Source organism: Urocampus carinirostris, chromosome 10 (genome assembly GCF_059441175.1).
Source record: "Urocampus carinirostris isolate Australia breed hairy pipefish chromosome 10, RoL_Ucar_1.0, whole genome shotgun sequence".
In the NCBI taxonomy this organism is placed as follows: domain Eukaryota; kingdom Metazoa; phylum Chordata; class Actinopteri; order Syngnathiformes; family Syngnathidae; genus Urocampus; species Urocampus carinirostris.
This window is the reverse complement of record NC_142358.1, coordinates 18,156,704-18,172,660: the sequence shown is the minus strand read 5'-3', so window position 1 is coordinate 18,172,660 and position 15,957 is coordinate 18,156,704. Positions and strand designations below refer to the sequence as shown.

Genomic DNA, 15,957 nt, shown 5'->3' with positions numbered 1-15,957 from the left:
GCTCGCTTGAACATTATTGAAAAGTAAATGTTGAGTTGCAAATACCATACAATCGCCAGAATGTTGTGCTCATTTTTTAATTGCAATATAGTATATATTTACTTTGTTTTTCCAGTAAAATAAAAACAGCAGTTCAAATAGTTTTTTTTTTTTTTTTATAATGACAGATGTTTTTATCTTGTATACTGTATCAGAACCTTTGGCCATTTTGTTTCTACTTCGTATTTTTAACACTTTATTTTCCGTAGTGCAGTAGTTAGCACATTTGCCGATCAAGCGAAAGGGCCCTGATTCGAGACCGGGTGGAGACATACTGAATATTGGCCTGGAGAGGGATGGGCACCACTAAGCTGTAATTGCCCAAATCACACCACAGAAATTGGTGCCCGTATAACCCTAGTGATTAAGGGATCCAACCAACCATATAATGGCAATCATTACACAAAAAAATCATTATTAAAATATATTAAAACAACAAAAATGATATTCACAATAGGTAATCTTTCTGCCAATGGGGCAGACATTTATTTTCTACAGTGCATAATCTCATAAACGGAAAAAGGCCACTATAATATACATTTTAAAATATTGATGATGACGTTTGAAAAATTGATTATTTTAGAATACAGAGCACATTCCGTATGAATGGACTGTTTTAAAAGACCATTAGAGGAGTAAAGTGATAATACTTATAATTCTGAAAAAATGGGTCCTCAGAAACTATTCTTTATTTTTGGGGATACGTTAAATAATTTCTCATTACATTCTGAATGGGGAGGCTATCAATAACAGCTGTTGAGTAAAATACTTTAAGCGACACTTAGTTTTACTTAGTATATTCCATTCACAATTACTATGACGGGGAACATGAAGAAGGCAACACTGATTTAAAACAACTTAAATAGGCACAGAAACACACATTATTTGGGGGAAATATTTCAGAATCTGTTGTTATCGTATATAGTATTGGATATTATAATCTGCAGAATGATATATTCTAAAAACAATTGCAGCAGGATTATAAACATGACAACACATTTATCAGCTTTGAAATAAATTACGTGGCTTTCTTGGAAAACAACGTTTGTGCTCTGTGGCACACTAAAAGCAGAACTCAGGCGCCTGCTTTCAAAACCATGTTGATGCTTTACTCCTCTAAAAAAGGGGGGAAAAACAAGCAATCCAAATAAAAAGGAGCTTTGTCAGCTCTATCAGCACTTATTTCTCCCCAGCAATGTTTAATATCCCAGTCGGATTGTATTGTCTATGTTGGACTAATCTCCCACTCTTCTACTTCTTGCATGAGGACACTCGAGTGCAGCGAGGTGACAGAGGAATTCAAAACATTCCACTTGGCGGATGAGGGCAAATGAAAAAAAGCTGCAGGATAGAGCGGGAGGGAAACATTTCCGGCCTCTTGCTGAGCGAGGGAGAGCAACGGGATAGTCACACAGGTTGTGACTGCCTCAGGTAAACGAAAGCGGGAATGTGAAAATGGGACTCGGAAAACTGTTTCAATTATTTGCTGCCGCCCGTCACTACTTGGAGTTGACGGTACCCTCGGGCTCTCTAAGTAGCTCAGATATGTTGACTGCTTAAAAAGTCAAAGCATTCTAGACTTCCCAAGATGAACGCACAACTCGGCTACCCTGAAGGGATCCCAAGCTTTAGCAGACTGTAAATGGAGTTTCTTTTTGGTAAGGGCAGCTGCGCTACACAATGATGGAAAATGATCAATTTGTTACAGCAACTATAGAGTTTAACACAAATATGTGAGGAGTTCTTGGAAAAGTCGCCAATTAGCAAAAGATTTATGATCCAAATCTAAACTCTGCCGGATGGGATTTTTATTTAACCCTCTTCTTATGTTAGCTTTTAACATGCCCGATCTTAGTGGGTCGGTTGAGACCATAACTTAAATATGCTAAAAACAATAATACATCACTATTTTTTCTCATGTCTTGATTACCTTGTTAGGTTTCATCATCCATGAAAAAATGTGTTTCTATTTTTGTGTGGGTCTATGGATTTTTGTTTTTTCTTGTGTGCACCTTAATTTCAATTTTTTTTAAAAAAAATGGTATATCTGACTTTAAGATTATCATACAAATAAATAGCAGGTTTTCTATTACCTGACTATACCGGTGGGTTATTACATCACATTTGCTAGATATTTTTTTTGTAGTTTTTATTTATTTATTACATTTTAATAATCTTAACTATACGCTAAACGTGCAGTCCAGAATTTGAAATTAGTTCATCTCTGCCACCATAATGATCGCATTTATCAAGTACGTGCATTTCATAGACTCGTTCGGAAAACTTATTTTATTCATCTTTTTGTGTATTGTGTTACCGTCTTCACCGTATTTGGAACAGCACTTTTTTTTACCATATTCATGCTACACTAAAAAAAATTGGAAGACAAGCATTATGTCACTTTACAACCCTCTCTTCCATCTCCCCCATTTCTTTCTAGCTCATATGTTGCACGACCCGAAACAGCATCGCTAGAATAGAACTCAGTTGGGCCATTGTTAACACATACTTTCAACTTTTTAAGGACATCTCAAATAACGGACCCCACCTTTAATAATGCGCATGTTCCGCGTTTTGTTTTTTAGAGATGACACTTACAGCTTTACCTGTGTAAATCTGTACATTCCAGATATAAAGTTGTTGGTTTTGGCATCAAAGGCTGCCCAGAATTTGATACATACTCCCCAGGCTTACTTTCATCATTGTTGCACGAAAAAATCATTACAAGCTCTATAATGAATTGAATTTACATATCTTGACAAGTCTTTGTTTATTTTTGAGGAAAATACATTGGAAAATGGCAAAATGAGAATCGCCTAAGCTTACACGAGTGGGAGAGAGGCTACTTATCAGTATGTTGACTGACAGAGTACTTATGGTATCAGTTTTGGTGGTAGTTAGTGTTTTATCATCTTATTTTATAGCTGGGTCAAAATCGACTAACAATTATAAAGTAACAATTTTGAATATAGTGTTTTATAATGTATGGACAACTAATTTTTACTTCATTTTGTTGAAACAGAAATTCCTAAAAGGTCAAGAAGCCTTGATGAAAGAAACAAATATATGTGGTTTTTGTTCGCAATTAAATCCAAAATGGGTCAATGGTGACCCTAACACAGGAGGAGGGTGAAAAAAAACCTGTAGATTTCGTTTAGTGATCACCACGCCCAACTATTTCAAGCCCGGGTCACAAAAGCTCAAAGTTCAAGGGGAACAAAAATCACTCATCTGGGGCCTGTCCTTGCCTATGTAGGTCACAGACTGTGAGCCACCATCATGATAATGTGGCCGGTAAACAATCTAGGAGTACACCCCTCTAGCTGTCCATACTCATAATGAGTTTAATGGGAAAAAAACATCAACAAAAAACACTTCTAAATTGTGGCCATTAGGTGATAAAAGGCAGACGCTAAACACTCCATGAACCTCGCAATGAATGTGTGAAAACCTGTTCCGTCCTGCTATCATGCATGGCAAGTATCACAGAAGCTCAAATAAGCACAAGGCCCTTCTGTACCATGCGGTGCAAGAGAATGAACAGCATACCATGACTGATAAACACTTTAAGGTCAAAAGTGTCACTGCGTGGCTAGGGGAGAGTAAAGAGAAAAGGAGATACCTTGGGAGAAAAAAACATTCCACTAGAAAATCAAGAGTCAAGTGAAAATTGTCAAGAGGAGTCTTGTCGCTCATCACAAAGGCAAAACCCTTCACGCCTCAAGTCAAGGGTGTTGTTGTGTGTAAAGAAAAAACAAAACTCAGACAAAATAAAAAAATTTGAATATCCCTTATTTTCAGCTACAAGGGTAATTTTGTGGCACCTTGAAAATCAAGACATCTAGAATCTTTTTTTAAAAGAAAAATCTCAAGTGTAATTTGGAATACCTTGAAGTACGTAATATGTGAGAATGGGTGCCATAATATCTATATTGATTTTAATTATGCTGATAAAAAGCCAAGTATTTACCAGTACTGACCTGCTTCTCTAGTACCATTCAACTTGCACCATTGTTTTTTTTTAGAACAGATTATCATTATCATTAGCTACTTTGCTTACCATTTTAATTCTTATTATTAGTGAAATTGCAAAGATACTAGTATCTGTGTACTTCTTGCCCTAAAAAATGTCATACGTAAAACGGAGAAGAGCAGGATGTAGCAAAAGCTGTTGAAAGTTATTGTTTTCCACTACCCAGTTTGTGGCCGCCTCTGCCTAAGCAGTTTACCATTCATTTTGAAAAGTGACAGTAATTGCAAACTATGGCTTGCAAAGAGGGCAATCGGTTTTGTTTGGGCGATAACGGAAGTAAAATTATTCCAAAAATATTAAATGTGTTTGAAAAATGAGTGGGTTAGACATAAATGTACTTGTGAATATGTCATTATTCACTGGGTATGTATCCCATCCAACATCAGTTTACTTAAGGGTAGGTTTGTATTTTGCTTTCAAAATTCAGTTTGTTTGGAGTGCTCCCACATAGCGATCAGGGACAATGAAACAATGGCACTTTTAGACTGATCTTCTACAGTTTGTCTTGTTTCCCCTGAGAAAGTCAAACCAAAAGCAGAGATTACACTAATTAGTCTCCAACTTCAGCGATAAGTTATCCACCATATAAGTATGTATTGGTTCTCAGCCAACAAGTAATTATACCCCACTCCAACAGTAAACAAATGCATGCACAAAACATCCTGTATCCATGCACAAAAACATAATATATAACAACGTTATCAAGGGAATAATTACATTGGGTTAGGTGTACTTTTGGATGAGGAAATGAGAAGACTTCGATGAAAACACTATTTACTCTTGAAGACTTACAAGAACAAAGTACTTGTTAAACATTAAATATGCAACACTGTGGACTAATGAACACTTTATGAATCACTCTGCTGACACAGTCCATCATTAAGCCATGAATTAGCATCGATCGAAAATGCATCTTATGGATACAATTTACTTTGATTTAAAATTAATATGAATGTAGTTGTTTTAATTTCGGCGCGCAATGTTGCGCTTCCCGAATCAGACATTCCATGAGATTAATGCACGACAATCCAATAATTTGACAGTCAAATTCAATCCCAAGAAAAGCTTACCTTTGTATTCCTGCGCAAGCTCTTCAGGATGTTCCTCTTCTTAGGATCCTCGCTCTCCTCAATAGAATTGTCCTTTTGGGGCCCTCCGTCCTCTTGGCCGGCCTTGACTGGACCCCCCATTTCATCGTCGCTGCCGATAGAGAAGCTTGTCCTGAAACTGCTGAACTTTCCAAGCCGTTTGGATCGATCACGGTAAAGCTTGGGCTTTATTCCGATGGCGGACAACTTTCTTCTGCGTTCCAATGAGCTGCTATCTGCCTCGCTGTCCGATCCATTTCCCCCTGCGCTCCCATTGGCGTGTCCTTTGCTGGCATTGCGGATGGTGATGATCTTACCTTGCGTGCTATCGTGAGGTACAGAGTAAATGCACTCCTCTTCTCCATGCCGAGGTTTACTCAGAGCATCTATAGGCTCAGCGTAATCTGAGGGATCGTAGCCACCATCACTACCAGGAGCCCAGGTGACAGCTTGAGGCAGCGTCCGTCGGTTGGTGCCAGTTTGCTGTTCCATATACGGACTAAGATTGACTTTGCGGGCTGGTTTTGGTTTAACTTGAGGTGGCAATTTGTTGTTTAGCTTGCTCTCAAAAGTGCTGAGTTCAGAGATGACAGAAAAGGTATCGCTTGAATCAAGGTCTGGTAGCTTAAAGCTTACAAGATGGGAGCCAAGGATTCCATCATCCCTAAGAGCAGAATATGATAGAGATGGGTCAATATCATCTTCTGAGTCCATAAGAATGTTAACTGGACTGGGAGAGCCACAACGGGGGCTAGTGCCTTCGTTGGTACATGCTTCAGCCACATTATCGTACATGTGTGTAGCCTCAATAATGGTGCGCTTCTCCACTATCTCCTTGAGAAATGATTGGAAAAGGTCAATTTTATGAAGTCCGCCTACAACTCCACCATGTCCGCATATTATCGTGTTAAACCTCGCCTCAATTTCATGAGCAAGTTCCTCTCCCTGACTGACTTGTTCCCTGGCAGATTCAGAGTCTGAAAGCTCCATCTGGCTTTCCCCGACTGCCAACAACTGAATTGGAATGATGTCTTGGACCTCACAAAGGAAAGCACATAACGTTTCCAAAGAGGCTTTCCTGCGAGCTGAGTAAACTGCAATGTAGCCGTGGACAAGCTTTGTCTTGCGCAGGGAGAAGGATGAATGAAACGACAGCAAAGAAAGCTCAATAGTCTGCCTCTGGCAACCTATATTTAGATCAAGCAAGATTGAGGTGCCACTGTTGAGGTTGCTGGTGGGGCGACAATGCTGGGGCGACAAGAAAGGGGCAAGGAGCTGATCGAGATCGTATGTATCGCCACACATGAGGCACATGACAATCTTGAGGTCTGATTCTGTAGTTGGCTGGGACTGAGAGTCTCGAAAGGCAGGAAACGAAGAGGATATGGGTGGTGAGGCGCTTCGTTGGCTTCTTCGTGACTCTAACAGGCCTCTCAACATCTGGTTAAGGTGCTTTTCATTGAAATTGCGTCCATAGCCCATGCCTGGAGAGGCTGGATCTAAGTAACGACACTGCTGTTTGGCGGCCACCTGCAGTCCTTGTTGGATGAGAGTCTGAGCCGTTTCCCCTCCAATATCTCCTATGGAACCCACTCCACGCTTGGTGACAAGCAGCAGAAAAAGAGGGAGTTGGGACAAAATGTTCTCTCTGTCCCTTCTACTTATAGTTGACTCTTGGAGTTTTTCTACACTCTCAACGACATATGACAGTGACTCCTTTGAGTTGTACAAACACAGGCAACCGTGAGGTGCAAAGGTTGGTGTGTGGAAGGAATTAACGGGTAGACGTACATTGCCCTCTATGGGACGAAGTGCTAATTCATATATCTTCCCGTCTAACACGTATCTATCGTCACTGGAACACAAAGCCCTGATTTCATTTGCCATCTCTCTGGCAAGCCCATCCTTCCCTAGTATGACCAAATTTATCCTTTCCGCCCTGCCCCCCTCCAGTCTTGAACTATCTGGTGATGCATAGCGGGTGGGGAATCTGGAAGCAAGTATCTGCTCGAGCTTAGAGTCCACACAATGAGGGCTGTTAGGGCAGGTGTCCTTTGTCGGGTGGTAGACAAAGTGTATATGTTTCAATACCAACGCATCCCTCTCGGCCTGCAGCTTCTGCAGTGCTTTGAACCTTTGTTCTTCACCCAGTACTTCCTGAATTGCCCCCATCTTTTCTTTACTTGGTTTTGCATCTACTTCAAGTTCATAAAAAAGCTCAGAGTATTCAAGAAGCAGTTCTTGGAAGTCCTCTTTGGCCCTGTCAATAATCTCCTTTTGGTGTTTGTTGTAGATGTCTAGATATTCCGCTTCATCAAGCCATTGGTAGAAGTCCTCATTCATGATGAAGCTTCGAGCCTCTTCCCAAGGTTTCCCTGGAGTAATAAATGGAGATACGCTCAGCTTTTCCTTGAACTCCCATCTAATTTCAGCCCGTTTGCGGTCGTTTCTTAGCTGCTCTAGATGGGTCTCATAAATAGCCTCAGCTGTGCGAGTCTCAAGGAGGTCCTGGGGGATGCGATCATCCTCCATGTTGTCGATGTGGGGCGTGGTCTCCCAGGGTGTGTCGTCTAATACAACAAACCAATGGGAAAAATCTCTTTTGGTCTCTAGTACTTTCTGAACTCCAGACCAGCTCAAGTGATCTATCTCATCCAACTGTGGTAATAATATAGACAAAGCTTGTGGCAACGTACTTAGGTATGCCCTTCTGCGTTTTTCTATATGATCTTGCTTAAGTCTATGCACATGTTGTTGGAAAAGTTTCTTTGCTTTAGCTGTACCCTCAAGAAAGACATAGTCCCTGTATTCTGGTGCTGTCTGCATCCGGCGGCTGACAGCAGGCCACAATTCATTGTGGCTCTTTACCATTCGGTTGACAAGCCACTCATAACGGTCCTTGGCTGAGGCAATCTGTTGACTTTGCTGTTTCAACGCTTCAAAGTAAGGGATTATTTTGGGCTTCCCTCTACCTTTGTCAATTAGTTGAACAAGTGTCAGAAAGGCTGAGTCAACATTAACATTTGAACGTGCAGATGTTTCGACTACCTGGAGGTTTTTCTTTGTAAGCGCAAAAGTGTGCGAGTCCTTAATATAGCGCTCAACTCCTTCATCGCATTTGGTGAGAACCAGTACTACGGGTTTCTTAGTTTTGGCAAGTTGGTTGTACAGATTTGTAACAAACTTCATCTGATCCTCGAAACTGCGGTTCATACCCCTGCTAACATCCACACAGAGTAAGAACCCATCCACCATGAGCTTGCCCTCGGGCATCTGTTTCTGCTCAAAGTCTTGCTCCAACCCCAACTGGTCCGTGCAAAAATACATCAGCTTCTCTGCGGAGGCCAACTTGGTGGAGGCGGCCCTTTTGATATATGGCTGCAGTGCTGTGCTTCGGTGCGGCTGGAATGTCTGGTCATCAATGAATTCGGTCTGTTCAACGACATTCATACGACACTCTGGCCCCTCTTCCATGGTCCTCCCGGCCTCCCCCCAGAACAGGAAGTGGTCATTATTGACCACGCGACCTCCAAAGTCACTGGTGCTGAGAACAGAGGTGTGGTCCAAGTAGAAGTCATCAGCGCTTGGCCGAACAAACCGGTTGCACAAGCAGGACTTTCCCGCTCCACATTGGCCCTTTTCTTTTTCTGTACCAGACAGCCCGACTACGACCAGGTTGTAGGTGGGTGCCCGGACATCTTGCTTTTTGGCCATCATTATCGCTGGTTGGAGCTCATCCTGTCATGTTTGCCTCAAGCTCTAACAAGAGACAGAGGCTGCCAAGGATACAAGGATCCCACACAAGAAGATTTCACTGTAAGATATCCTGCAAGACAAAGGGGGAGAAAAAGAAAATATACTTGAGTATTACTGATAAAAGTGCATGAAAATGATAAACTGTACTTCTGCAATTAAAAGCCTTTCATCCTAACAACTACAGACTATGTCGATAATCATGTTTAATTTGGCTTTCAATGACAGTTTCCTGGAAAGATTGAGGTCAATAACAAATCTGCTGTAATGCAGTGCATCACTTAACCTAGCTCCGGCTCAGCAAAACAACTCCCTTTAACAGGGAAGCTCTATGAAGAACGAGGGCATGTAAATGTTGTGGCACAATAATTTGTAGCTATTAACCCTTAATAAATAAACTGATTCATATTTGTGGGATCAGAAGGAGTTATCTTGCTCTCTTACAGCGGATAATTATCTGCGTGATGACACATATGCACAGCAGTGAAACCTTGTACATCAAACTTCCGTCAGCTTGGACAAAAACGACACGCATGACAAACAGATGAAAGCAAACGAGTGTTCCATTTGACTAATTGGCCAACTAGGGAAAGCCATCTGCATTTTAAAAGCAGAAGTCTGTCTACCGACTTGTTTCGAAATCAAAAATATGTTTTCCCACTTTTCTCAAGTGGCACACAAATCAGACATAACACATTTAAAATCACAAACTTGCCAAATTGCCACTCAAAAAAGATGCAAAAATGAAATGATTTCTGTTGGCATTTGATAAAGCACACATTTACTTAGTAGCTCAATCGCAATGTAATGCATTATGTCATAGGACACAGTTTCCATAAGAGACTAGAATGCTCTAATTCGTGCAAGGAACAAAAAACTCGACTGCACAAAACAAACACAATGGCCCATATCTGTGTTATAATTCAGGGATTTATCTGCATAATATATACATGAACTCTTATTACTCAGAATGGACTGGCAGTCAAAAAATAAACCAAACAACTGCTATATTAAGTATGTATAGGGAGCATCTGGGTGCACCTTCAGTTGTTAACATTGAACTTCAAAGTTTTCATCGAAAGGAAGTGCACTGCCAAGAAAATAAAATGTTGATAAAAAGTCTGGCGTTTTTTTCTAGATGAATAATACAATTTGCAATAAAAAAACGCAACACCTGGCAAATGGTTTATGATTTGTTTATTTTACTTATTTTTCGTAAAACTATTTAGTAAAATGAGCAAAAGTATATATACCAAGCAGTACATAATTTTGCTCATTTTGCGAAATACTTTTTAGCAAAATTAAAAAACAAACAGGAGAGACAATTTGTTTAATTATAGTTTTTCTTTACATACATTTTGTCTTGTTTCTATTTAAAACAATTATTTCTGCCAAAGGAGTAAAAATGTATACATTAAAGTGTGGTGAAGAAGGGACAGGCTGCATGAGTTTAAAAATGTAAATTATACGACAAAAACAACCAGAGTGGAACCAACTGCATGATCCAATGACATCATAAGGATCAGGATTCCGGTTTATTCTAAAAGATGGCAGCTATTTGTTCAATCTGAGTTCAAAGCTGACAATAAAGCCTTTACAAACAGGCTTTCTATATAACCTATAAGGAAAAAAAACATCCCATCACGATTAAAAAGACAGAATTCCCTAATGTAAGGAAGGAGACAAAGAGGAAATCTTTATTAAAAAGAATGTCTTGTTTTTTAATGTTGATAAGGAGATACACCTAAAATAATAATAAAGGTGTGACATAGAGCAACACACAGTCTCTCAAAGTGATAAAAATTATATCTTAAACAAATAGAGTATATTCATCAAAAAGATCACAGTATATTTGGCAATACATCTCTTTTGTGTTTTTAGTGTTAACTTAGATGAATATGAATGCATAGTCAATGGCAAAGAAGGTCAAAGAACTTTTGAGACCAAGTCTCAAAGAGCAGTAAGTTTTTTGACACACTAGTGAAAACTGCACAGTTAGGAACCAATAAGCACGAGGATTTAGGACGTCCTATTTTAGACCTGCATTAGACAACTGACCTGTATTAGCGAGCGCAAACATGCCCAGCCGGAACTGTGGACACAGAATACTCAGATGACTTCCTGTTCTATTACAGGAGTTCCTACATCTTAAGGCAAGTTAAAGTAAAGACTTTTCAATGCCTTTTGAACCAAAATTTAAGATCAAGTCGACCAAAAAAAATAAAAAAATAAATAAATACATTTTTAAAAAAAAATTAAACAAACAAAACAAAAAAAAACACCAAATGGATTAGAGGCAATTAAAAAATATATATTTTAATTTGTTTATTAAATCACATTTTGGTCCAGATGAAAACGTTTCCTCGGAAAAATGTAGGATCTTCCAAAGTTTTAGACATGGAAAACAATAAATAAAATAAATATATAGGATGTTTACAGTACATCGAAACTAAGACCATAGAACTATTCTGCCAAATTTATGAGCATTTTTATCATCTCATCTCATCTCATTAGCTGCACCGCTTATCCTCAGTAGGGTCGCGGGGTTGCTGGAGCCCATCCCAGCAATCATCGGGCAGTGGGCAGGGGACACCCTGAACTGGTTGCCAGCCAATTGCAGGGCACACAGGGACAGACAACTCAGTCACACCTAGGGACAATTTGGACCGGCCAATTCACCTGAAATGAATGTCTTTGGAATGTGGGATATCATGATGCATAAAAATGTTTTCGTTTCACAAAATCTTTTTAGTTTAAACAAATATAAATCATATTAATTTGTTCACATTTTTAATCTTTCGAAAATTGGATTTAAGACATTTTAATGCCAATTAAGGACTTATTTTTAGAATAATGATTTTACTGCCTTTCAGAATTTTCAAGGAATCGAGGGAAGTCTGTGTAACTTGCCAGGGAAATCATTACTGATAATAAACGTTAGCTGGTCACCACGAAAGTTTTTACATCATTCCGTGACTTTCTGTCATCTGTAGCCTGGCACGACCTTTGTGTCTGTATCAGAATGGATTTTGTAAACACAGTTAAATATTTACCATATTTTCCAGATTATAATGTGTAGCCCAAAAATAAAACCAAATTGGCCAGAAATTTGAACATGCGTCTTATGTATGGATGAAATGGGAAATGCATCCTGGTATGTTACCATATTTGTGCAATTATTGATCAGGTGACATCAATCTTTGACCACAATTGCATTAAACTTGTGGCAACGGGGAACAAACCCGGATAACAACAGCAAGAACTCCAAATCCTAACCACCAGGCCACTAGAAACATAGATGACATATGAAAAGGGATTAGGTCTCTATGTTTAGTCACGGTACCAAATACGATTGTGGGAGAAATGAGAAAACAAAGTAATTAAATACAATTTTTTAAAACATGTTTCATTTTTTCTCAGCTTAAACTAAGCATTGTAATTGAAGTACATTGTTGAATACGTGCGGCCATTTTTTCATTTATATCTTTCTGGGCGAGCACATTACTTCCCAAAATGCTTTTCTCTTCATTCAGTTCATAATCTTGAGCGCTTTGTAAAGACTTTGAGAGTCTGCTATATAATACTGCATTTCAGTAGTTAACAACCTTTTCCATACCAAAAACCCATTTAATGTCTAACAATATTCTACCCGGCCAAATATAAACATCAACAATGGGGTATTGTGACTAAAAATTGTGTGACTCTGAGAGAAAACCAAATGTATTTTTGTGTGTCATCTGTGTCCCTAGTGGTCTAGTGGATATGATTGGGGTTTGATTCTCACTGATGTGATCAGTGATATGTTTCAACTAAAGAATCAATGCACACATACAGTACTAGGCCTTCTTGTTTTTAAACTATGTTCCTTGTAGTCCGGTGCGCCTTCAATATGAAAAAGTTAAATCTCACACAGGACTATTGTTTGGGGGTTGGTTTTATTATCTGGTGGACTTTATAGTGCAGAAATTATGGTACTTTATTTCTCAGGTAGTTTTTATAGAATCCTCTTTACTCACAATTTTAAAAGAGATTTGATAACTTACAGAAAAAGACATTGCTCAAGCTAATGAGCGTTTCATTGTTTCTCCGGCACTTAAATGCTCGTTCGTTCCAACAAAACCATTTAATGTGCATTTAACTTGCACAAGAAATTCAAATGTGATTAAATTTAAAAAAAGAGTCCAAATCCACCACATATTTACGGTGTGTCTGACACTAACAATGTTAGGCATCTTAACACTCCATCCAACAAAACACTGGGACATAATAGTTTAGAAGCAGGAAGACAAATAAATTACTCCTGAGACTTACTGCCATGTCTAAACCAAAGTGACGGAACAATCGAACATAAATGAGGATACAACTGCATAAATCTACCCCTTTCAAAATCATACAGCCCAGTGGCTGAGTAAAAGCAGCATTTCCTTAACAATAGACATAATTCATTTGAAGAGCACTTTCCCCTGTTTGGCTAGACCTAGAAAACTCCAGAGCCGAAACTAAACTAACTTAAGAGCTGTAAAACAAAAACTATTTGCTATGTCGCCCTGAGGCTTGCTGTTCGCTGGCCACACGACAGTATCTTAGGGCCAAATGTTGGTGCCGAGATAGGGATGTTGAACTTAGTTTGCCTCAGGGGCTGGATCCAGACTTTCAGTAAAAGAATGTCAACTCCAAATTTTTAGCTTTGTTTTTCAGTATTATGCTTTATCATTAGCCTACATTGGTAACCTACTCTACATATTATAATCACAGATGAAAATGATTCTTTTCTAAACACATTTATTCACAACCAATGGGGGAATAGATTCTAATGTTTGGCATTGAATGTGTTAACTGGTTATTTTAACAGTTGAGTGAATGCAATGTTACACCTGAACAAATTCACCTTTTAATAGCAACTTTACACTTTCCTATTGCAGGCGGAGAGAGCATTTGGTTTGCATGTATTTAAGGAATCATAACTTTTGTTGGAATTGACCTAGAAAATTGTTCTTTTTTGACATCCCGTGGGGCTGTATGACATGGCTGGGTTAAGGCCGGTGCTTTTTAAATGTGTTGAAAACTGGATAAATGTGGAAGAAATTCAGGAAGGAATGGAAAGAGCTGCTTGGGGGAGGTGATTGAGGGTGGCGAGTTAGCATAGAGAGAAAGGATGGGGGGCATGGAGAAGAATGGTCTGGAGGGGAAGTGGATAGAGGTCAGTGGCCCAGGCCATGTGAGCTGCACACTGGAATCCCCTCAGGAAAGAAGGGGCAGGGCGAAGTGATGTGTGGATGAGTTAAGAGTCAACACTAAAGGGCTGTTTACTGAAGAATAGTTTTAATGGAAGACTGACATAAACTGTTGTTTTTTTTCAAGACAACGGCTGCTTTATTTTGAAGCAAGACTAAGTAGTTGTTTCACACCTACAAATACAGAGCGGGAAAACATACACTGGTTTGCAATGTATCCCATTCCCATCAGAAATTCTCCAGGATTTCAGAATGTCAAAAGCAACTATTCATTATTTTTCGTTGCCCATGATAGAAGTCTGATTACCTTTTTGTTACAAGGATACAAAATGACATGATAACGGATTGACACGTCATTAGCCACATTTTTTTTTTTTTTTTTTTTTTTTTTTTTTTGCAATACCGGTCAATTCCCTTTTAATGATTCAATTAATTCAGAAAACAACCTACAGTAATTATTCATCAAACTTGCTGACAGACTTTTTAGGGACTCAATCAAAAGTAATAATTTTCTTAGGCAGAAGTTTTGTTTGCAATTTTCTTTGTTACTATGATATAAAGATAAAAAATATTTGACAATAGAGATAATCAGTTTTTGGCAGATATTATTTTGCAATAAGCATTTGTCTTGGACCACATAAATTTAAACATAATATTTTTTTTGTTTAAATTAATTGAGTAATCAACAAAATATTAAACAGATGCATCTAAAATCCATCAATTAGATGCACCGCTTATTCTCAGTAGGGTCGCCGGGGTGCTGGAGCCCACCCCAGCCTTCCTAGGGCAGTGGGCAGGGGACACCCTGAACTGGTTGCCAGCCAGTCGCGGGGCACACAGGGACAGACAATTTGCTCGCTCATTAACACTTAGGGACAATTTGGACCGGCCAATTAACCTGACATGCATGTTTTTGGAATGTGGAGGGAAACCGGAGTGCCTGGAGGAAACCCACGCAAGCACGGGTAGAACATGCAAACTCCACACAGGAGGTTCCATCGCATGACCTTAGAACTGTGCTGCACACGAGCTAACCACTGTGCCGCCGTGCTGCCCCATACATCTAATAATAAAACAATATTCTGTTGCATTGCTAATACTTTTGGTAGAATCTTGTCCCACATTTCACTCAAATTAAAGCTGTAGGACAAGCAATTTAAGGATATATTGTGTTTGATGAAGTAGTCTGTAAAATAAGTACCTACAGTTCAGAGACATAAATAATAATGACATAGTATTAGTTGCAGTGGAATAAAAGTAGCACAATGTGTTAAACCATGTATGAGCCTCCACAGGGGAGCTGCAGTCTGCTCATTACAGAGCAAGAGTTAAGAAGGATGAATGGCCAAAGCTCACGCTTGCCAACAATGTGCAAAGAAAAAAAACACAAGAGAAGGAAAAAAATAATTCAAGACCACTATTCCTGGAAACGAATAAATGCAATCTGCTGAAGGGGAACATTGCCTGTCTTAAGCACTGAAGATATCAATTATTTATCCCCCGAATTTCCCGGGGATATTCCTTAAGGTGAATAATTTCCGTAACGACAGAAGTATTTGATTTTTTTCTGCTGATTGCCATATATTTCGCGACGAAAAGTGCTCAACGAAGAACAACACTGCCTTGCCTGCCTTTTGCTGCTACAGTGTTATCCAGTAAGGACAGTTGAAAAGGTCATGAAATAGTCATAAAACAGTGCGACTGTTATGACAACGACGGTGACAGAAAAAGCAACAGTGTGAAAGTCTTCCTTTCTTCTTCCATTTAATGCAAACGTGATTACACCTTTTCATTTCTGCATAACAAAAGT

The 15,957-nt window shown here is 39.1% G+C and overlaps 1 protein-coding gene across 1 annotated transcript in view; it reads right to left on the bottom strand.

Annotated features, from left to right (window-relative positions):
* arhgap35a (Rho GTPase activating protein 35a) overlaps positions 1-15,957 on the bottom strand; it is a 97,399-nt gene that overhangs the window by 31,044 nt on the left and 50,398 nt on the right. Inside the window, exon 2 of the mRNA XM_088345014.1 lies at positions 5,143-8,986. Coding sequence (XP_088201140.1) covers positions 5,143-8,877 — 3,735 coding nt within the window. The 5' untranslated portion in view covers positions 8,878-8,986. The remainder of the gene's footprint in view (positions 1-5,142; positions 8,987-15,957) is intronic.